The sequence below is a fragment of the Rhinoraja longicauda genome, chromosome 2, assembly GCF_053455715.1.
Source record: "Rhinoraja longicauda isolate Sanriku21f chromosome 2, sRhiLon1.1, whole genome shotgun sequence".
NCBI classification, from domain to species: Eukaryota; Metazoa; Chordata; class Chondrichthyes; order Rajiformes; family Arhynchobatidae; genus Rhinoraja; species Rhinoraja longicauda.
Window position 1 is genome coordinate 67,682,777 of NC_135954.1, and position 23,880 is coordinate 67,706,656.

The 23,880-nt window shown below is 44.5% G+C and overlaps 1 protein-coding gene across 1 annotated transcript in view; it reads right to left on the reverse strand.

Moving 5' to 3' along the window:
* Positions 1-23,880, reverse strand: part of skap2 (src kinase associated phosphoprotein 2) — a 219,563-nt gene that overhangs the window by 169,216 nt on the left and 26,467 nt on the right. Inside the window, exon 4 of the mRNA XM_078420533.1 lies at positions 11,873-11,971. Within this exon, the coding sequence (XP_078276659.1) occupies positions 11,873-11,971 (99 nt within the window). The remainder of the gene's footprint in view (positions 1-11,872; positions 11,972-23,880) is intronic.

Genomic DNA, 23,880 nt, shown 5'->3' on the forward strand with positions numbered 1-23,880 from the left:
TGTCAAGCTCCTCAAGTTTGCGGATGACACTACCCTGATTGGACTGATCCAGGATGGGGAGGAATCTGCCTACAGATGGGAAGTGACACAGTTGGCGTCCTGGTGCCATCGCAACAACTTGGAGCTCAATGCTCTCAAGACAGTGGAACTAATTGTAGATTTTCGAAGAGATCCCCCTCCCCTCCCCCCACTCACCATCAACAACACCACAGTCACATCTGTGGAGTCATTTAAGTTCCTTGGAACCATCATCTCCAGGGACCTTAAATGGGGGGCCACCATCGACTCCACAGTCAAAAAGGCCCAACGGAGGATGTACTTCCTACGGCAACTGAAGAAACACAATCTGCCACAGGCAATGATGGTCCAATTCTATACTGCTATCATTGAGTCCGTCCTCACCTTCTCCATCATGATCTGGTTTGGCTCAGCCACCAAGCACGACATCCGGAGGCTGCAACGGATCATTCGCACAGCTGAGAAGGTTGTTGGCTGCAACCTTCCCCCCATTGACGAACTGTACACTGCAAGGGCAGGAAGCGAGCGGGAAAGATCATATCTGACCCCTCTCACCCTGGCTACAAACTCTTTGAAGCACTTCCCTCTGGAAGTCGACTCCGGACTGTCAAAGCAGCCATAGCCAGACATAAAAACAGCTTTTTTCCACGAGTGATAATTCTACTCAATAACCAAAGTCTGTAGTCTCTTTTTTGCTCTGGTTTATTTTCACCCACATGTTTAGACCGTAATGGTATACCCTTATTGTTTTGATGTGTTTATGCTTTATTCTTAAATGTTAACTGTATGTTTGTGCTGTCATTTGTGAGCGGAGCACCAAGGCACATTCCTTGTACATGCATACTTGGCCAATAAACTTATTCATTCATTCATGACGGTGTCCCCAGGGCAAAGGTGAGTAAGATGGTGCTAAAATTGTCACGCTATGGTGTACCATTTTTTTGTGTACCGTTTTTTTGTGGATGAAAAGCGCACAAAGAAACGCACAAAGAAATAAACAAATGGAACAAACAAGATGAGAGTTTTAGTAATATATATATATATATAGATTGATTTGTCATCAAATGCCTTTAAAAGTGGAATTTTCATCAGTTCTCTCCTTAAATTCAATTAATGAGCTCAAATCACCTTATTCAAACAAGATTCACCTTTAGCATATCCGTGACTATCCTTATTAGTCTGGATTACTCCAAGTGAGATTGAATTTTGTCACTTTCAACAGACTCCAGCAGTTTTTCTTTTAGTGACATTAGGCAGATCGGTTTCCACCTTTATTGTGTATTTATAATCGTGGAACAGCTACAAATTTCAATCCTTACTTCTGAAAGTGTCAGCAAGCAAGCATGAAGTTAAAGAAAAGAAACATGAATTTAATGATTGGCAAAAATGTACACAATTACACCACAAAGAGGAAGCACATTTTTTCTAACAGATCTTCTTTTCAGATATTACAGTTTACAGCAAAATAGTGCTACACTGGAATCAATTTGATATATTTAGTTTAGTTTATTGTTGTGTGTTCCATCCGAGGTACGGTGAAAAGCTTTTTGTTGCTTGCTATCTAGTCAGTGGAAAGACTTTGCATGATTAAAATCGAGTCATCCACATCCAAGTTTGTGTACTTGATGTTTTTCTGCCCGTTCTTTTAAACTATATACACTCCCTTCCGCATACTTAACATACTAAGGTCCTTCCCTTGGCCCTCTTTGAAATGATGGTGACCCCACACGGAGCTACTAAACTAACATCGGCCGAAATAATGTACAGTCGGCCGCTACGTACCCCCTGGAGTGCGACTAAAAATGTGGAAGTTATTTTGAATTACATGCCCTCAGCGATGAATTAATTACCTATGCACAGCAATTAACCAATGCTTTATCAGTCCTGCATTCCCAGGTATGAGAGGCACAGAAGCCACTGCCAGTTGAACACGGGGACGCCCATACTACCAGGAGACTATGTACTGGTAAGGAACTGGGATCGGAAGAAATTGGGACAACGCTGGAAGGGACCATACCAAGTGCTACTAATAACACCCACCGCACTGAAGGTTGAAGACCACCCCCGTTGGATACATCTGACTGACTGCAAACGGATCAAAAAAACAAGAAAGGACAATGCGGCTATTGACCCCCCTTTTTGTCCTGCGGCTGGCCCAGATGGGCTGGACCTGGGGAAATAATCTGGTATATAGAGTGTGACAAAGTTCTCAACATGTCCATGTGGGACGAGCCGTGAGAAGATCAAGTTACTGACCCCTCGACCTCTGTGTTTTGTGAAATATTCAGATCTCAGGAAGATTGTGACTGTTTTTAACTAATATTTGTAACACAGTGTTTCCAACCACTCTGTGCTTCGCGGGGATTTTAATTGTTATCATGTAATGATAAAAGAAGGGAATGAAAGAGTTTTAGAACAGCAGAGGAATGACTCAGGCAATATGTGGAAACAAGATAAAATGCTGTGATTAGCTGAAACTGTGATGTTGTGCATGACAAAAGAAACAGATCCAAGGTGTGGCAAAAAGATGTGCCCGATTGTTAAGTAAAACCACACAGAAAGACAAGTCTGATCCAGACAAGAACTGGTGCCAGAAAGGATTAAAAGTGCAGAGGAGCATGTCCGAGCATGTCCTAACACGAGGGGCTTTGTTTCAAAGGTGCTGGTGATGTAAGAGGCATGGCACCTCCCCCCCCCCCCCCCACCCCCCCCCGGTATAAATAAGCGCGGCTTTGGATCGGACCTTTGTGTGGGACCAAGAGGGACAGCGAGTATGCCCCTGGCCATACTCGGGTTTCTCTCCCACACCCGCATGCGTGAATAAAAAGGCATTGTTTCATTCTTAAGGTGTCCAATGTGGTTTGTTGTCTGAAAGCGCGGACCCAACTTTAACACCCACAGTGTACTGATACAGGATGAAGGAAATAACATTTAGTGCAACAGATCTGAGGGGAGATTAAGAAGAGCATAATTAAAGTAAGAAATGTTGCTGTTGGAGTAGAGGCTTAAAAGAGTGGAGCAATTGCAATCAATGATTGCAAATCCACTTCTGAGACCAGCACACAAAGAGGGCCAGGCTTGGGCATCATCTATTTATTCCAAACTAAAAGTAATGTACTAATCAGCTTGATAGCTTTCCAATGGGATAAAATACAATCTTAAAATGTGCAGAATATTTACATAAAAACCTACACAAGTAGTAAAATAACCATTGCCTTTCTTTTCAGACAAATATACATTGAGTTCAAAATCAAATGCTGAAATTACCTGCATAATCACTGAAACTAGGTCCCGGTTTTAATCTTTTTCAACTACCATGTATAAAAATGCCCAATTCATAACCCAATCTGACCTTTCTGTCCTGGGTCTCCTCCATTGTCAGAGTGAGGCCCAGTGCAAATTGGAGGAACAGCACCTCATATTTTGCTTGGGTGGGTTACACCCCAGCGGTATGAACATTGACTTCTCTAACTTCAGATAGTCCCTGCTTTCCCTCTCGATCCCCTCCCCCTTCCCAGTTGTCCCAATAGTCTTCCTGTCTCCAACTACATTCTATCTTTGTCCTGCCCCCTCCCAACATCAGTCTGAAGAAGGGTCTCGACTCGAAACGTCACCCATTCCTTCTCTCCCGAGATGCTGCCTGACCCGCTGAGTTACTCCAGCAATTTTTGTCTACCTTCGATTTTAACCAGATCTGCAGTATTTTTCCTGCCCAAATTTGTTGATATCTAGATACTGATGAGGTCATGTCCAAATCTTTTACAAGTACTTACTTCCAGCATGAAGACTTGCTTGTCATTGGCATGCATTGGAAAATCAAGAAAAACAATCAAAATCAAAAACAATTGATTGTGTGATGCGCTTGTCAGCCAATGAGGTTCCACGCTCAACAAGGGTTTTTTGTAAAACCCCTTCAGTACAAAAATTTAATGTTCAGCGCAATTCTTCAGCAGAAAAATGTAATGTTCCATTTTGGAAAGTAAAGCCTACGTTTGGTGAATAGATTATACATGTTGGAACAGTACATTTAAAAAATCATATCTGCAAGAAAGATTATGAAATACTTTCATTATGCTATATACAATTCAGTACCACCTGTTAACAAGATCAACTGATAGAAATGTTACAAATATACGCCTTTCACTCCAGTCAGAAGGCAGTGGAGGCCAATTCTCTGAATGCATTCAAGAGAGAGCTAGATAGAGCTCTTAAGGATAGCGGAGTCAGGGGGTATGGGGAGAAGGCAGGAACGGGGTACTGATTGAGAATGATCAGCCATGATCACATTGAATGTGGTGCTGGCTCGAAGGGCCGAATGGCCTATTCCAGCACCTATTGTCTATTGTCTATTGTTTATACTTCCACTTCTGGTTAGTAAGCTCAGTTAAACTTAACAATTGTCTGAAAGTGAAATGCATCAAATTACTCTTTACTACATCACACAGAAATTACAAGGCTATTCCATAATTCTTTGCTCTCTGGGTGTCATGACTTATTCTTTGAACCCATTTTGAAAAGAGCAAACAACATTAATAGATGAATACAGTTTCATCATATTCAAATTCTTCCTGTAAGTGGCTTTTTCTTTGTTTTATATTTTAATGGTACTACTAGATTACTAGTAGTAATGGAAAAGGCTTAGGACAGACAAGATGGTATGGGAGTGGTAACAAAAGTTAAAGTGATGTGCACAGGAAGCTCAAGATACTCTGCAAAACAATTGACGATGCACACTTGCTTTCACTAATATACAGTGGAGGAGGCCATAACATGAGCACCAAATTCAGTTAACCAGGTTGGAAGAGGTGCAGGTGAGCCTCTGCCGCACTTGCAAGGGCAGTTTAGGTCTCTTGATGGTGATGGAAGAGGTCCAGGAGCGGTTGGAGGCGGTTGGAGCAGCGTCCGGGCGGTAGGTTTAAAAACCCAGCGCGGGGCTTGTTGACACAGAGGCCCAGGAGTGGTTGGAGGCGGTTGGAGCAGCGTCCGGGTGGTAGGTTTAAAAACCCAGCGCAGGGCTTGTTCACACAGAGGCCCAGGAGCGGTTGGAGGCGGTTGGAGCGGGATAAAAACGTTCCCACACACTTTAAAAGAAGTGGTCTGGAGGAAGCCGCTGATTGGTGGAAGCGGACTAGAGGAAGCACCTGATTGGGCGTAACCCCGGGGTTGTATTTCTGCTTTTTGTTCGTACTTTTAGTTAAGGGTTCGGTGAGTTAAAGGTACAGTGCCTTTTAGTAAAGGTACAGTTTAAAGGATTAAGAGGGATTTGATTTAATTTGGGGGTAAGACATGTCAGGTGAGATCGGCCCCGTGGAATGCTCATCCTGCAACATGTGGGAGATCAGGGATATTGTCGGTGTCCCTGATGACTACATGTGCAGAAAGTGTGTCCAGCTGCAGCTCCTGGCAAACCGCTTTGAACGGTTGGAGCTGCGGTTGGACTCATTCTGGAGCATCCACGATGCTGAGAAGGTCGTGGATAGCACGTATAGTGAGTTGGCCACACCACAGGTAAAAGATAAGCGGACAGAAAGGAAACGGGTGGCCACTAGCCAGCGTAGCAGTAGGCAGGTAGTGCAGGAGTCCCCTGCGGTCATCTCTCTCCTAAACAGATATGCCATTTTGGATATTGTTGGGGGAGATGGCTCATCAGGGGAAGGCAGCAGCAGCCAAGTTCATGGCACCGTGGGTGGCTCTGCGGCAAAAGAGGGGAGGAAAAAGAGTGGAAGGGCTATAGTGATAGGGGATTCAATTGTAAGGGGAATAGATAGGCGTTTCTGCGGTCGCAAACGAGACTCCAGGATGGTATGTTGCCTCCCTGGTGCAAGGGTCAGGGATATCTCTGAGCGGCTGCAGGACATTCTGGAGGGGGAGGGTGAGCAGCCAGTTGTCGTGGTGCACATTGGCACCAACGATTTAGGTAAAAAACGGGTTGAGGTCCTACAAGGTGAATTTAGAGAGCTAGGAGATAAACTTAAAAGTAGGACCTCAAAGGTAATAATCTCTGGATTACTACCAGTGCCACGTGCTAGTCAGAGTAGGAATAGGAGGATATTTCAGATGAATACGTGGCTTGAAAAATGGTGCAAGGGGGAGGGATTCAAAATTTTAGGACATTGGAACCAGTTCTGGGAGAGGTGGGACCAGTACAAACAGGACGGTCTGCACCTGAGCTGGAATGGAACCAATGTCCTAGGGGGAGTGTTTGCTAGTGCTGTCGGGCAGGATTTAAACTAATGTGGCAGGGGGATGGGAGCAGGAGCAGAGAGCCAGAGGGGTGTAAAATGAGGGTAGAAGCAACAGGTAGCAAGGTGAAAAGTAAAAGTGGCAGGCAGACAAATCCAGGGCAAAAATCAAAAAGGGCCACTTTTCAACATAATTGTATAAGGGGTAAGAGAGTTGTAAAAACAAGCCTGAAGGCTTTGTGTCTCAATGTAAGGAGTATACGTAATAAGGTGGATGAATTAAATGTGGAGATGGTTATTAATGATTATGATATAGTTGGGATTACGGAGACATGGCTCCAGGGTGACCAAGGCTGGGAGCTCAACATCCAGGGATATTCTATATTCAGGCGGAGTAGACAGAAAGGAAAAGGAGGTGGGGTAGCGTTACTGGTTAGAGAGGAGATTAAAGCAGTGGAAAGGAAGGACATTAGCTTGGAGGAAGTGGAATCGATATGGGTAGAGCTACGAAACACTAAGGGGCAGAAAACGCTAGTGGGAGTTGTGTACAGGCCACCTAACAGCAGTAGTGAGGTTGGGGATGGCATCAAGCAGGAAATTAGAAATGCGTGCACTAAAGGTGCAGCAGTTATAATGGGTGACTTCAATCTACATATAGATTGGGTGAACCAAACTGGCAGGGGTGCTGAGGAAAAGGATTTCTTGGAATGTTTGAGAGATGGTTTTCTAAACCAACATGTGGAGGAACCAACGAGAGAACAGGCCATTCTAGACTGGGTATTGAGTAATGAGGAAGGGTTAGTTAGCAGTCTTGTTGTGCGAGGCCCCTTGGGCAAGAGTGATCATAATATGGTAGAGTTCTTCATTAGGATGGAGAGTGACAAAGTCAATACAGAAACAAGTGTTCTGAACTTAAAGAAAGGTAACTTTGAGGGTATGAGGCGTGAATTGTCCAAGATAGACTGGCGATTGATGCTGAAAGGGTTGACGGTGGACATGCAATGGAAGGCATTTAAAGGTCGCATGGATGAACTACAACAAGTGTTCATCCCAGTTTGGCAAAAGAACAAACCAGGAAAGGTAGTGCATCCGTGGCTAACAAGGGAAATCAAGGATAGTATTAAAACAAAAGATGAAGCATACAGAATAGCCAGAAAAAGTAGCATACCAGAGGACTGGGAGAAATTCAGAGTCCAGCAGAGGAGGACAAAGGGCTTAATTAGGAAAGGGAGAATAGATTATGAGGGAAAACTGGCAAGGAACATAAAAACTGACTGCAAAAGCTTTTATAGATATGTCAAGAGAAAAAGATTAGTTAAGACAAATGTAGGTCCCTTGCAGTCGGAAACAGGTGAATTGATCATAGGGAACAAGGAGATGGCAGACCAATTGAACAAATACTTTGGTTCTGTCTTCACTAAGGAAGACATAAACCGTCTGTCAGAAATAGTGGGGGACCGGGGGTCTAATGAGATGGAGGAACTGAGGGAAATCCAGGTTAGTCGGGAAGTGGTGTTAGGTAAATTAAATGGATTAAAGGCAGATAAATCCCCAGGGCCAGATAGGCTGCATCCCAGAGTGCTTAAGGAAGTAGCCTCAGAAATAGTGGATGCATCAGTGATAATTTTTCAAAACTCTTTAGATTCTGGAGTAGTTCCTGAGGACTGGAGGGTAGCTAATGTAACCCCACTTTTTAAAAAGGGAGGGAGAGAGAAAACGGGGAATTATAGACCAGTTAGCCTAACATCGGTAGTGGGGAAAATGCTAGAGTCAGTTATTAAAGATGTGATAGCATCACATTTGGAAAGTGGTGAAATCATCGGACAAAGTCAGCATGGATTTACCAAAGGCAAATCATGTCTGACGAATCTTATAGAATTTTTCGAGGATGTAACTAGTAGAGTGGATAAGTCGATGTGTTATACCTGGACTTTCAGAAGGCCTTCGACAAGGTCCCACATGGGAGATTGGTGTACAAACTTAAAGCACACGGTATTCAGGGTTCAGTGTTGAGGTGGATAGAAAATTGGTTGGCGGACAGGAAGCAAAGAGTAGGAATAAACGGGTCCTTTTCGGAATGGCAGGCAGTGACTAGTGGGGTACCGCAAGGCTCAGTGCTGGGACCCCAGTTATTTACAGTGTATATTAATGATTTGGACGAGGGAATTGAATGTAACATCTCTAAGTTTGCGGATGACACGAAGCTGGGTGGCAGTGTTAGCTGCGAGGAGGATGCTAGGAGGCTGCAGAGTGACTTGGATAGATTAGGCGAGTGGGCAAATGCATGGCAGATGCAATATTATGTGGATAAATGTGAGGTTATCCACTTTGGCGGCAAGAACAGGAAAGCAGAGTATTACCTGAATGGTGACCGATTGGGAGAAGGGGAGATGCAACATGACCTGGGTGTCATGGTGCACCAGTCATTGAAAGCAAGCATGCAGGTGCAGCAGGCAGTGAAGAAAGCGAATGGTATGTTGGCATTCATAGCAAGAGGATTTGAGTTTAGGAGCAGGGAGGTTCTGCTGCAGTTGTACAGGACATTGGTGAGACCGCACCTGGAGTATTGTGTGCAGTTTTGGTCTCCTAACCTGAGGAAAGACGTTCTTGCCTTAGAGGGAGTACAGAGAAGGTTCACCAGATTGATCCCTGGGATGGCGGGACTTTCATATGAGGAAAGACTGGATAGACTGGGCTTGTACTCGCTGGAATTTAGAAGACTGAGGGGAGATCTTATAGAAACATATAAAATTCTTAAGGGGTTGGAGAGGCTAGATGCGGGAAGATTGTTCCCGATGTTGGGGGAGTCCAGAACCAGGGATCACAGCTTAAGGATAAGGGGGAAGTCTTTTAGGACCGAGATGAGAAAACATTTCTTCACACAGAGAGTGGTGAGTCTGTGGAATTCTCTGCCACAGAAGGTAGTTGAGGCCAGTTCATTGGTTATATTTAAGAGGGAGTTAGATGTGGCCCTTTTTGCTAAAGGGATCAGGGGGTATGGAGAGAAGGCAGGTACAGGCTACTGAGCTAAATGATCAGCCATGATCATATTGAATGGCGATGCAGGCTCGAAGGGCCGAATGGCCTACTCCTGCACCTATTTTCTATGTTTCTATGTAAAGGGACAAGTATTCCACCTTCTTCAGTTGCAGGGGAAATAGCAGGAAACAGGAAAGCTGTATGGGGAAGGATCAGACCAGGAGTCTTGGAGAGAGCAGTCCATGTAGAAAGCAGAGGAGAGGGTAAGATGTGACAGGTGGAAGATCACGTTGGAGTTGGCAGAAATGGCAGAGGATGACGTGTGGGATGTGGGAACTGGTTAGATAACTGTATTATGGTGCACCAGCACTCTGTCTGCAATGGCCATCTTGAGCTTCCAGTTACATGTTATTTTAATTCTCCTCTCACTCCCACAACCCCCATCCATATGTCCTTCGTCTTTTCTATTGCTATGGTGAAGACAAACGCAAATTAGAAGAATATCTCATATTCCGTATGTTTAGCTTAGTTTAGTTTAGAGATACAGCGCAAAAACAGGCCCTTTGGCCCACCCAGTCAGCGCCAACCAGCAATCACCCCATACACTTGCCCTGCCCTACACACTAGGGAAAATTTACAATATTTACTGATGCCAATTAACCTACAAACCTGTACGTCTTTGGAGTGTGGGGGGAAACCGGAGCACCTGGGGAAAACCCACGCGGTCACAAGGCGAATGTACAAACTCCGTACAGACAGCATCCATAGTCAGGATCGAACCCGAGTATCTGGTGCTGTAAGGCAGCAGTTCTACAGCAGTGCCACCATACCGCTCGCTTACATCCAATTCTAATTCATGAATATTGAATTTTCTAATTAAGGTACCATATATTTCCAGTTTTCTTCTCCCACACACATTCACCTGCAAACCTGGTTTGCTTCTACCTTCATTCCTCTTACTCAACCCCTCACTCCATCTAGCTTCATCTACCCATCATCTGTTCCACCTATCACATCCCAGCTTCTATCTCGTTTCCAATCTTCTGTCCCTCGTGTTAATATGTACAGTCAATTTTTCCTCATCCCTCTCAATCTTGTTGTGAAAGTTGTGACATAAATTCCTATCATTTAAGTAATACATGTATTCTATGCGGCTTAGTTGGATGTTGGTTACAAGCTTGACACATGCATTTTAAACTGATCTTTTGTTGAGATTTTGGTTTTGTGCTTCAGCTGTCTTACAGTTTTATCCCCTTTATACATTTTGAATTCCACTAGAGGGAGCTCTTCAATTCCACATAGCTGCCTTCCAAAAGGAACGTAATGCAACATCAAGTTGAGTGTATTGTCATATGCACAAGGGAAGTATAGCTACAACATTTTCACAGCATTATTTCACTTTTTTAAAAAACGATTTAAAGAAAAAAACGCTTTGTTTTTTTAGACATAAAATTAATCTAATTTTTCCTCATTTAGATTTGTTTCATTTTAGAGAACTCCACTCACCCTACCTATTCCCCTAATCCCCCCCTCCTCCAATCCCCCATTCACCCAATTCACCCCCCCCCGAACCCCATTTAAAACTCCACCAAACCTCCACTGCATTGGTCTAACACCCTCCCCTTACTCAGCCACTCCACCCCCCCTCCACTCACGCACTCCATTCCCACCTCACCCCCCCCCCCCCCCACCCTCACTCACGCACTCCATTCCCACCTCTGTCCGTGTGTATGTGTGTTTGTGCACACCATGACTTTGGTGCTTCGCACAGCCAAAATGGTACACTATAGAGCCACAGTTTTTGCACCACATTACTCACCATTATCCTGGGCATATTATGTAACAACTCTCATTCAAATTGAAGCTACGTTTTTAAAGCTACAGACATTTTAAAGTTTAAAAATTCACTTCCTAACCCATTTCCTGAAACTCCTCAGCATCTGACGTCACAATGCTCCACGTTCGACTCTATTTGCTCCTCACTCGCCAAAACAAGATGGCCGCCGGCAGCGCCACCGCCCGCCCGCGCTCAGTTGTCCCCTCTACCCTCTCCCATTTCATCTCGCCTCTCCCATCTCACCTCTCCCCTCCCCCCTCTCCCTTCTCACCTCTCGCCCGGGGGTGGGGTCTGGGAGAGTGGGGGAGGGGAGAGTGGGGGTGGGGGGTCTGGGAGAGTGGAGGAGAGGGAGGAGGAAGTGGAGGTGGGGGGGAACTGTGGGGGTGGGGGGGAAGGGGGACAGTAGAGAGTGGGGGTGGGGAGGAGGGGAGAGTGGGGGGAGGGGAGAGGAGGGAGTCAGGAGAGGGGGAGGGGGGGAATAGGGGTGGGGAGGGGGTAATGGGGGTGGAGGCAGGGCTGGGGGAGTGGGGGTGGGGGCAGGGGAGGGACAAGTGGGGGTGGGGTACGGGGGATGGAGTGGGACAGTGGGGGGAGGTGGGGGATTGAGTGGGGCGGTTGAGGGTGCTACACCAATACAGGAGAGGCTTTGAGTCCAGAGCTCACTCAGTGACGACACCCTCTCCCCTTCCTTGTTCCCCCTCTACGAGGAATGGGCCCAACGGGTCCTCTTGGTTTAGTCAATTATAAATTTGTGCCTTATCTGGTTTCCAAACAACAATAAATTGAAGGTCTATGTTTCAGTCTCTGTAGAAAAATGGTAAAGGGAAATTATATGATGATGTAACCAATTACATACCATCAGCTAAACCTTCTTCTTGGTTATCATTGCGGTCAGATGTTATTGAAGCACCATCGAGTAAAGATTCTTCATGGCTGTCAGAATCATCCGATTCCCCTGTAAAATTAAAAACATTGGCTCAGTTAAACATGTTAATGTATGTAGACAAAATGGTCATTAAAGCTTAACGTAATTAGGTGCAGCAGATTTTTTTTAAGTAAATTTATTTGCTGCTGAAATACGAGGGAATGAGCCAAATCAATAAGCCAGCAAACTTGTTCCTTGGATATATGGTCAACACTACCAAGTCCACATTTGTTGCCCACTACTAGTTTATTTTAGTTTAGAGTTACAGTTGTTGCCCTCTACTAGTTTACTTTAGTTTAGAGATACAGCATGAAAACAAACCCTTTAGCCCACGGAGTCCACGCCAGTGTACATTCCCATAAACAAGTAACACTAGGGACGACTTACAGAAGCCAATTAACCTACAAACTTGCGCGTCTTTGGAACATGGTAGGAAACAGAGCATCCGTTAAAAACCCACGTGGACACATGGAGAATGTACAAACTCTGTACAGACAGCACCTGTAATCAGGATCAAACCCTGGTCTCTGGCGCTATAAGGCAGCAACTCTACTGCCCTACTAATTCACCTAAACTGCATAAAAATTCAATTTCACTCCAAACACCTGGTATGAACAAAATATTGACATACTCTCTCAAAAATCTGATTCATTTGCAGCTTCATGAACACAATATGGCCAGCACCATCCAGAAAGGAGCCTACTGTTAGAATCCATGTAATTTGCCAATGTGGAAGGTCCATTTTAATATGGAAATCAGAATACCATGATATCCTAACTGGCACAGTGCAGACCACAGAGCTAAAGAGTCCCACTCAGGATATCCTCCTTCTACTGGGATTCCGATCCTCTCCACCACGGGGACCTGCTCCTCCCCCTTCATTTATCTTGTTGGCAAGATTGACTGTAACAATTACACATGGCTGCACCTCAAAATCATGGTGCCTTCTACTGCTGGAAGATATAGCCTCCGAGCACATTATTCTAGTTTATCATCAATACCAAAATCAACCTTCACTTAAATTAATGGGTAATATTTACTTCACAAAAGACATTTTCAAAATATTCAACAGCAACAATTGAACTTCTGCTGCAGCACTGGAACTTTGTCTTAGATACAATTTTTCAGTCTACTTTCAATAGGGTCACTGAAGAAGTATAAAGAGTTTCAACGAGAATAATAAAAGGTAGTTTCATGATCTGGGGCTTGATGAAAGAAAATATCGCCACGCTTTATAAAATATTGACAAGCATAAATAACATAGTTAACTGCGGGTGGCTAAAACTGAATGCAAAAGAGAGAACAAGTACAAAATTAGGAACCCTCCCACCAATAAAAAAGTCCCCCTTACAATTTAAAGATTTTCATTGTAATTATTTGGTGGTATTTTCATCAAATCCTGGAAAATAACAGTATATGCATTTCAGAATACTTGTTTGAAAAATACCATACGAACACCTAATTGGAGCACCATCAAACAAAATGACACCTGAAATACTGAAAGGGACATCTGGATAGATACGATAGGTTTGATTTAATGAGCTAGAATTTAAGAAGAGAGATCATGAGGTAGGGAGGAGATGTAGTGGAAGAAAATTGTGGAGCCTCAGGAATGGCAACTGAAAGCAGGGTTGATGATGCTGAAATGAACAAACAAAAGAACACATCGGTACTTAAGTCAGAATTTGCAAAGTGCAGAAATCTAGAAGGCCCATAGGATTTGAAGAGATTATAAATACTGGGAGATGTGGGAAAGGGAGAGGTAGGTCTTTTGAAAACATGGATTTAAAAACAATGACATGCTGGAAACAGCTGGGAAGAAACTGTCCCTGAATCTGGAGGTGTGCCTCTTCACACGTATATCCCTTTTGCCCGATGGGAGAGGGGAGAAGAGGGAGTGGCCAGGGTGCAACTCGTCCTTGATTATGCTGCTGGCCTTGCTGAGGCAGCATGAGGTATAAATTGAGTCAATGGAACGGTGCGATGGTCTGGGCTGCATCCACAATTCGCTGCAACTTCTTGCGGTCTTAGATGGAGCTGATCCCAAACCAAGCTGCGATGCATCCCGATAAAATGCTTTCTGTGGCGCATCTGTAGAAGTTGGTGAGAGTTGTTGCAGACATGCAGAACTTCCTAAGCCTTCTAAGGAAGTAGAGGCATTAGTGTGCTTTCTTGGAAACCACACCTCTGCAACTGAATCCTCAATTTCTTGACCCATTGACTGAAATCAGCAAGAATAGACGACAAAATATCTTCCATGATTCTCAACACTGGTACCTTAAAAGGATTTGTTTTCAGCCCCTCATTGTACTCCCAATGATAGTAATTATTCAGGAGTTATAAAATTATGTGGATATAACAGTCATCATTTCAACAAGAATTTGTCTTCAGAATATCTGTCCTAATGCTCATTGCAAGTAGTAATCAATATGAAATTAAAAGGACAGAGAAACAGACAGAATGTCTACTGACATGACCACACATTCTCAAATGCATCAAAGACAAAAGACTATGTTAATTGACCTACATCAAACCGGAAACAGGTTATTTTGCATCAGTGTGATCGAGATAAAGGAAACCTCCAGACCAGACTTATCATTTGAAACATGAAACATAGTCAAAGGCATATTTGACTGTCTATCAATAATTGGAGTATTTGTATACTCAAGAGAGTCAACCCTCGCTGCACTAATTTTGGGTATCTGTCCTTAGAAGCTTTTAGATCATTCTTATGACCTACTTTGTCCCAGCAAAGGGATTGGAATACGCAAAGGTACTTTGTTAGCTACAGTGTGTTCACATTGAAAATGTACAATTCAACGGAACCTTTTGAAAGACTTAAAATAATGAAGTAAACAATGTCATTGTAGCTATTGTCATTGTATCGAATCACCTGCTGTTATTTTTTACCTTAAGAGTATAAAAATTTGAGGTGTTTTGAGTTTGGGAGATTCTACGAAAAGGATCTCTAAGACAATATCTGCTTCTCCTGGAGAATGAAGACTTTTATATCAACCAATTCATGGCCATTGACCTCAGCCATCTAAGAAGGCGAGTACCCATGTCACACATTCATTTCACCCCTGCCATCAGAAAGAAGGTACAGGAGCCTGAAAACTGTAAAGTCCAGGTTCAGGAAAAGCTTCTTCCCTATAGCCATCAGGCTATTAAACACACAAGCTCCAATAAGCTCCGAACAACATAGACTATTATTGTTATTATCGCAATATTATTGTTTGTTTGTTCTTTGTTTGTTCTATATATATACATTATGATTACATATTCTGTTGTGCTGTTGCAAGTAAGAATTTCATTGTTCTATCCTGGACATGATAATAAAACACTCTTGACTCTTGATTTTTAAGTGTAACACCCATCCTTAAATCTGTTCAGGCCAGCAACCATGGGATCTTTAAGTATCAAAGGACATGATGGAGAGCTGAGCCCCATATGTGCACATCTAAGTGTTTGTGTTTGTATGTATAAGGGGTCAGTACCAGACAACACTAGATTGTTTGGTAAGACAGAGCCACAAGCTGCAATAGGTGGTTACTGACCAATTGGGACATCAGAGGGATGTGTGTCAACTCATTCAGGAGATCGTATAGCAGTACACTTGTTCACGAGTGTGAAGACAACTTTGAAATAAGACCGAAGAGGGATAACAGAGTTGGAACTTTTAACATTTTATATGAAAGGAAGTACATCAGACATCGTGAGCTCAGTGACAGAGAAGATGGAAATTGCTAAGTTCATACTCCCTGGTTTTAAGAATGTGCTGCTTTATTTTTGTCCTTCCCATGTCTTTTGTTTAATATGGGTGCTAGTACAGAAGTATTTGAGGGAGAGGTTATTCCCTGCCATATGTGTCGAGATGGCATCTATTGAAGACAAGACCAAAATTCTGACATCCCCAGGCAGCCCTTTGCACAGATTACCACCATCCATAAACCGTTCACCCATAGGGAGAAGTAGACCATACTGCTTGAGCTGCCCTCACTTCTAGATGTTTGTGGAATTGCAGATTTTGGGGGCAAGTTAGAATAAATGACTGAGATTCACCAGACATACACCGAAGGCATACAAGCATTAGGGAATACCATTGCCATGAAGGGTCTGCAACGATGTTTAGGTAGGTGACACATATCAAATTGACATCCACATGACTGGCCGGACCCAGGGTTTCCCAGCAGAACATTACCCAGAGCATCACACTCCCTCCGTCTTCCCACAGTGCATCCTGGTGCCATCACCTCCCCAGGTAAACGGTACACACGTACACAGCCATCCACGTGATCGGAAAAAAAAATGTGACTCAGGCAACCTTCTTCCACTGCTCGAAGGTACAGTTCCAACGCTCGCGTGCTCAATGTAGGTGCTTTCGACGGTGGATAGGGGTCATCATGGGCTACGCAGCCCCATATGCAGCAGGGTGTGATGCACTGTGTGTTGTGAGGCATTCCTCCCGTGACCACCATTAAAAAATTTCTGTGACTTGTGCCACAGCAGACCTGTCGGTACAGACCAGACTGGATAGCATTCGTTGGCCTCGCGCATCGATGAGTCTTGGGCGCCCAACACCCTGTCACCGGTTTGTGGTTTCTCCCTCCTCGGACCGCAGTCGGTAGGTACTCACCACTGCTGACCGGGAGCACCCCACAAGCCTTGCCATTTCAGAGATGCTCTGACCCAGTCATCTGGCCATAACAATTTGGCCCTTGTTAAAGTCACTCTGGTCTTTACTCCTGCCCATTTCTCCTGCATCCAACACATCAACTTCAAGAACTGACTGTTCACTTGCTGCCTAATATATCCCACCCCTTGACAGGTGCCATTGTAACAAGATAATCAATGTTATTCATTTCACTTGTCAATTGTCATAATGTTTTGGCTCATCGGTGTATGTGGGACACTTTAGCTCAAGGGGTACAATATGGTACATGGGTGACTTGTGGGAGCCCAGTAAAAAGAGAGATATTGTAACTTTAAAGGGGAAAGTGAGGCAGCACAAGGGGGTTGTGAGAGTAATTGGGGAACGATAATGAGAGCTGATGAACCTGTCGTGGATTATGTGGAGCAAAAATATCAGGCATACGAAGAATACTCGGGTAGACAATCCTGGTCAGAATGATCCAGTCTTGCTGAAAATGCTGAAGGAGTTCGGCCCACCAGGAGGATTTGGACTTGGGAGTAACTGTGAGATCCTCCTATTTGCAATAGTATCATGGGCCAGGGAGATCCTCCAGAGGAGAAAGAAGAAAGGTTACCAATTTGCTGTAGTGAATGCAACTGCTGCAAGAACAAGGAGGACTTGCTTTATGTACCAGCAACTGGGGAATTTGGCAGGGATTGCCGCACTAGTTATAGAAGAAAGGCAATGATGAGTTACAGCTGTGGCCTCTCGGGCCATGGTTGGAGTGGTATTTTAATAGGAAGAGACGATGCGCGTCAGTTAACAAGAAAAACCCCACAGAAACTTCATCTCTGCCCTCACTGACTGACAACCAGATCATAGAACTAATGAAGACAGCATCCAGGTCAGACAAACAGCTGGTAGTAGCCCCTCATTGCCAGCAGGCCTTGGTGGCTCCACCTTCTCTAACCTCCCGAAATGCCCTCCTTTCCATTGGTGAGACCAAGTGTAGACAAGGCAACCTTTTTGCTGAACACTTGCACTCGATCCACAAAGGCCTGTTCGATATCCTGGTTGCTAATCATTTTAGCTCCTCTTCCCATTCTGACCTTACTGTCGTGGGCCTCCTCCATTGCCAGAGTGCAGCCAGAACAACATCACATATTTCACTTGGGTAGCTTATAACTGTTATAGGAAAGGTGTTTGTAAGCTGGAAAGGGTGCAGAAAAAATTCACAAGAATGTTGTCAGAACTCGAGGGCCTGAGCTGTAAGGGGAGGTTGAGCAGGCTGAGACACTATTCCCTGGTGCGCAGGAGGATGAGGGGTGATCTTATAGAGGTGTACAAGATAATGAGAGAAATAGATAGGGTGAATGCAGTCTTTTATCCAGAGTAGAGAAATTGAGAACCACAGGACATAGGTTTAAGGTGAGGGGAGAAAGATTTAATTGCAACCAGAGGGGCAACTTTTTTTACACAAAGGGCGGTAGGTGAATGGAACGAGCTGCCGGACAAGGTAGTTGAGGCAGGTACTGTCACACCCTTTAAGAGACATTAAGAAAGGTACATGGATAGGATAGGTTTAGAGAAATATGGGCCAAAGCAGGCAGATGGGACAAGAGTAGATGGGGCATATTGGTCAGCATGGGCAAGTAGGGCCAAAGGGCCTGTTAAAACATTGGATGACTCTATGACTGAGATGAGGGTGGTGAACCTGTGGAATTGGCTGTCACAGAAGACTGTAGAGGGCAAATTGCTGAAAATACAAAGGAGATAGATAGATTTCAAGACACAAAAGGCACCATGGGAAAGGGTGACAGAGTCCATTTTGAATACACAATGACTTGGCCTCTGCGGTTTGGGTATGCCAGTTGTTCGCCACATTCTGGATGAAAACATTTCCCTGATTCTGGTTCTAAATGTAGACCCCATATCTTGAGGCTGTGAACTGAGGTTATCAATAACCCCATGATTGGAAAGATCCTCCCTGCATCATGTTTGTTCAACTTGCTAACCTCTTATGGGTTTCTGTGGGATCTCTCAATCTTCTCAGTTGCAGTAAATACAGGTATTTACTGACCCAATTCTCCCAGGTCATACCTGTAGTTTAGGAACTAGTCTACAATGCTATGTATGCTATGTTGCACTCCCTTCATGTAAGAATATCCTGCAAGAACATCTTTCCTCAGATAAGGAGACCAAAACTGCACATAAAACTCCTGATGGGCTCTCACCAAACCCTTGTGCAAATGCAGCAAGATATCCTTGTTCCTACTCTCAGATCCTCTTGCAATGAAAGGACAACTAGTCCACAATGCTATTGACATACATGATTGGAGCAAGCTTGAAGGAACAAATTACCTCATCCACCTCCTTGCTTCTACAATATTGTCAAAGAATATAATTTATATTAGAAACAGATGGAATAGATTCCTTGAAAACTTCAACAGTATTACTTAGGAATAGGAAAATGGTCACTGCAAAAGATTCCTGACCTTTGCTGAATAAAAAGCATAGAAACCAAACCAGGCCAAACTTGCTCTGCAGGATAAGGCAAAGGACTTGGAAGAGATTTAGTCGACCATTTGAAGATCGCAAATAGGTTTGGGTCAAGTAGAGATAGTTGAATGAAGTCATTTGCAACTTCATGGGCTGTTTCAGTGCCATGGCATTTCCAGAAGACTGACTCACAGGATTCAAACATTGAGCTGAACAAGAGCTTATGTGGTTGTGCCTGAAGGTTCAAGTGAAACTTCAGGCAAAACTTGATCCATACATCAAATTGCATATTATTTTAACAAAAGGAGAATCTGTCAATGTAATTTGATGTAAGTTTGAATACAACAGCAGGTAAAACAAGCTTAATATTTGCTAATTGACAAAATTCCTTCGCAACCGACAATGAAGTTTTCAGCATTTTGCCATAGTCTAAAAAATTACAATCTCTACACTGAAATCGACTGAGTACACACTTTTGCTCAGTTTTACATGCCACGTTTATGAAGAGATTCAGACAAAAACAAAGCCTAAATATATTTACTTAATGGAGCATAGTACTCTGCACTTTTACCTAATGTATTTTGTTTTCACAGTTAAGCTATGTAGCTTAAGTGATGTACTGATCATCAAAAAAATCTAGGAAACTTCTGAGCGCCTGGAATGAATGACCCACAATTTCCTTAAGTAGTTTACTAGGAAACAGCTCCATTGAGACCACATGAAATTGCAGTGATTTGTGGACATAGTTCAGACCATCACACAAACCGACCACCCTTCCATTGACTCCATCTACACTTCATTTTACCTCAGCAACGCCCCTAGCATAATTAAGGACCAGTCTTACCCCCGGTCACTCCCTCTGCTCCCCTCTCCCCAGGCAAGATGTAGAGGTTTGAAGATGCATACTTCCAGACTTGGGAACAGTTTCTTCCCAGCTGTTATCAGGCAAGTGAATGGTCCTCTCATCATCTAGAGCAAGGATCTCCAAACTATGGCCCGCGGGCCACATCTGGCCCGCCACGAGATTTTATCCGGCCCACGGCAAGCGAGGGTTCGCTGGAGAGCGGATCGCCACCGACCCAGAGCCGGGACAAGGCGAGAGATCGTAGCACCCGCTCGCAAACAACAAACCCAAGGAAACTTCCCTCCTCACTGCCACCGCCGCCAATAACCCCGGGGAGAGAGTCGGGGTAGAGGGAGCAGCGGGTGAGAGCAGGAGCACGAGGGAGGGAGGGTGTCAGAGGGTCCAGTAAAGGAGCGCCGCCACTTGCGGGGGCTGCTCCCTCCCTCTCTCTCTCCTCTCTCCCAGCACCAACGAGATCTGTGCCGCTCCTCCACTCTCTTCCCCGGCCCCGTACAAAAAAGTAGTACAAAGAATAAAAATCAGAGTGCAGTATATAGCTTTGCAGCTTTGTAACATTACCGTTACAGAGGAAAAAGTCCAAGGTCCGCAATGAGGTAGCTTGGAAGATCTGGACTAGTTCCGAGCTATTGGGAAACCATCCAGTAACCTGATAACAGTATAGACAATAGACAATAGGTGCAGGAGTAGGCCATTCGGCCCTTCAAGCCAGCACCACCATTCAATGTGATCATGGCTGATCATCCACAATCAGCACCCCGTTCCTGCCCTCTCCCCATACCCCCTGACTCCGTTATCATTAAGAGCTCTATCTAACTCTCTCTTGAAAGCATCTAGAGAATTGGCCTCCACTGCCTTCTGAGGCAGAGAATTCCACAGATTTACAACTCTCTGAGTCAAAAAACTTTTCCTCATCTCCGTTCTAAATGGCCTACCCCTTATTCTTAAACTGTTCTGGACTCCCCCAACATTGGGAACATGTTTCCTGTGTCCAATCCCTTAATAATCTTATATGTTTCAATAAGATCCCCTCTCATCCTTCTAAATTCCAGTGTATACATTCCAGAGTAGGTAATAAGTTGTTCCTGAATGTGCTTTCATTCTTTTGTCCTTTCTGCCCGACGGGAGAGGAGAGGGAATAACCGGGATGAAAAATGTCATCATGTTGGCTGCTTTTATCGAGGCAGTGTGAAATGGATGTGGAATCGATGGTGGGGAGGCTGTTCTTTGTAATGGACAGCTACCTCTGCAATTTCTTGTAGTCTTGGATACTGTTTACAAACCAAACTGTGTTGCAACCAATTAGTATGCATGGACCCTTGACAGCGCGGTGCAGAGGGGTCTTGGGGTCCAAGTCCAGAGTTTCCTGAACAACACAAGATAGAGTGATAAAAAAAGGATATAAGCTTGCCTTCATCGGTCAGGTCATTGAGCATAAGTCAAGAAATCGGGTAACATTTTTATAAAACTTTAGTTAGGAAGCATTTGGAGCAGTTCTAATTGGTATTAGAGCTATTGGAAAACACATATTGTGCGCAGTCCTGATCACTATAATAGAGATGAGATGAAGAGATGAATAAGTTTATTGGCCAAGTATGTGCATATACAAGGAATGTGCCTTGGTGCTCCGCAGTAATAGAAGTAATAGAAAGGTAGTGGAGGTTTTGGAGAAAGTGCGGAGGAGATTTACCAGAATGCTGACTGGATTAGAGAGTATCAGATGCATGGAGAAATTGGACACATTTGGATTGTTTTCTCTGGAGTGTTGGAGGCTGAAGGAAGATCCTTCAAAATGTTATAAAATTATGAGCGTCGTAGATAAGCTGGACAGTCAGAACCTTTTTCCAAGGAAGGAAATGTCAAAAACTAGAGGGCATAGGTTGGAAGTCATAGAGGGAAAATTTAAGAGAAATATTTGGGGCAAATGTTTTTCCCCCACAGCGAGTGGTGGATACCTGAAACATTGTGTGATGGTGGTAGAAGCAGATACAATAGTGGCATTCAAAAGGTTTTTAGATAGGCACATGAATTTGCAGGGAATGGATGGATATGGATCAAGTGCAGGCAGAAGGTATTATTTTAATTTGCCATTGCATTCAGCACAGACATTGTGGGCCAAAGGGTCTGATCGTTTTATGTTCCAATTGTGCCTTTGGTAATTTTATGTACCTCTATCAAATCATCCCTTCATCCTTGATGGTCCAGAAAAAGCAATTTTAAAAGTTTGTACAACTGGAGCGGCACGGTGGTCCAGCGGTAGAGTTGCTGCCTTACAGCGCTTGCAGTGCCAGAAACCCGGGTATGCAAATACATTTCACATGTATGCAAATCCTGTCCAATAGAAAATTTCTCCATTAATTTCTCTACCACTGATGTAAGGCTAACCAGCCTATAATTTCTTGGTTTGTCCCTGTTGCTCATCTTAAACAAAGGATCAACTGTGGTTATTCTCCAGTCTGCTGGGACCTCACCTATGAATAAGAAGAGGATAAAAAGGCCACAGCAATGTCTTCCCCAGCTTCTGTCAATAACCTGTGATAGATCTCATGAGGCCCTGGAAACTTATCCACTGTAATGTACTTGAAAGAAATCCAACACCATCTTGTTCTTTATATCAACGTGCCCTCAAATATTAGCAAACCTATCTAAGATTCCTCCATGCCCTTCTTTTGGTGAATACCAATGGAACTACTCATTTAGTGTCTTGCACATTTCCTCCAGGTTCCAGCATAAATTCCCTCCTTTGTCCTTGAGTGGTACTAACATTTCTCCATCTACCCTCTTGTTATAACTGTATATGTAAAAGGGTTTGGGTTTCTCCTTAATCCTACACATCAAGGACATTTCATGGCCCCTTTTAGCCCTCTGAATGAATGAATGACTAAATAGGTTTATTGGCCAGGTATGCATATACAAGGAATGTGCCTTGGTGCTCCGCTCACAAATGACAACACAAACATACAGTTCCTCCAGTTTATTAAGAATAAAGCATAAACACATCAAAACAATAAGGATACACCGTTACGGTCTAAACATGCAGGTGAAAATAAACCAGAGCTAAAAAGAGACTACAGACTTTGGTTATTGAGTAGAACTACCATTCGTGGGGGAAAAAAGCGTTTTTTATGCCTGGCTGTGGCTGCTTTGACAGTCCGGAGTCGCCTTCCAGAGGGACGTGCTTCGAAGAGTTTGTGGCCAGGGTGAGAGGGGTCAGAGATGATCTTGCCCGCTCGCTTCCTGGCCCTTGCAGTGTACAGTTCGACAATGGGGGGAAGGTTGCAGCCAATAACCTTCTCAGCTGTGCGAACGATCCGTTGCAGCCTCCGGATGTCTTGCTTGGTGGCTGAGCCAAACCAGACCATGATGGAGAAGGTGAGGACAGGCTCAATGATAGCAGTATAGAATTGGACCATCATTGCCTGTGGCAGATCGTGTTTCTTCAGTTGCCGCAAGATGGCGGCGCCTAACGGCAGCGGCTGACTAGCAGTCTGTCCGTCTTTTTTTTTCCTTTTTTTGTTGTGTGTCGGTGTTGGGATGGTTTTTATATATATATTTTTTGGTTGTGTATGTGTGGGAGGGGGTGGTGGTGTGGGTGGGGGGGAACTTTTCTCTTCCTCACGGCGCGGGGTGCGGCTCGGCTGCGGGGCCTAACATCCCCCGGTGCGGCTTGGCCGCTGGACTTTACATCCCCCGGTGCGGCTTGGCCGCTGGACTTTACATCGCCCGGTGCGGCTTGGCCGCTGGACTTAACAGTGCCCGGTGCAGCTCGGCTGCGGGGCTTAACATCGCCCGGTGCAGCTCGGCTGCGGGGCTTAACACCGCCCGGTGCAGCTCGGCTGCGGGACTTAACACCGCCCGGTGCAACTCGGCTGCAGGGCTTAACATCGCCCGGTGCGGCTCGGCCGCGGGGCTTTACATTGCCCGGTGCGGCTCGGCTGCGGGACT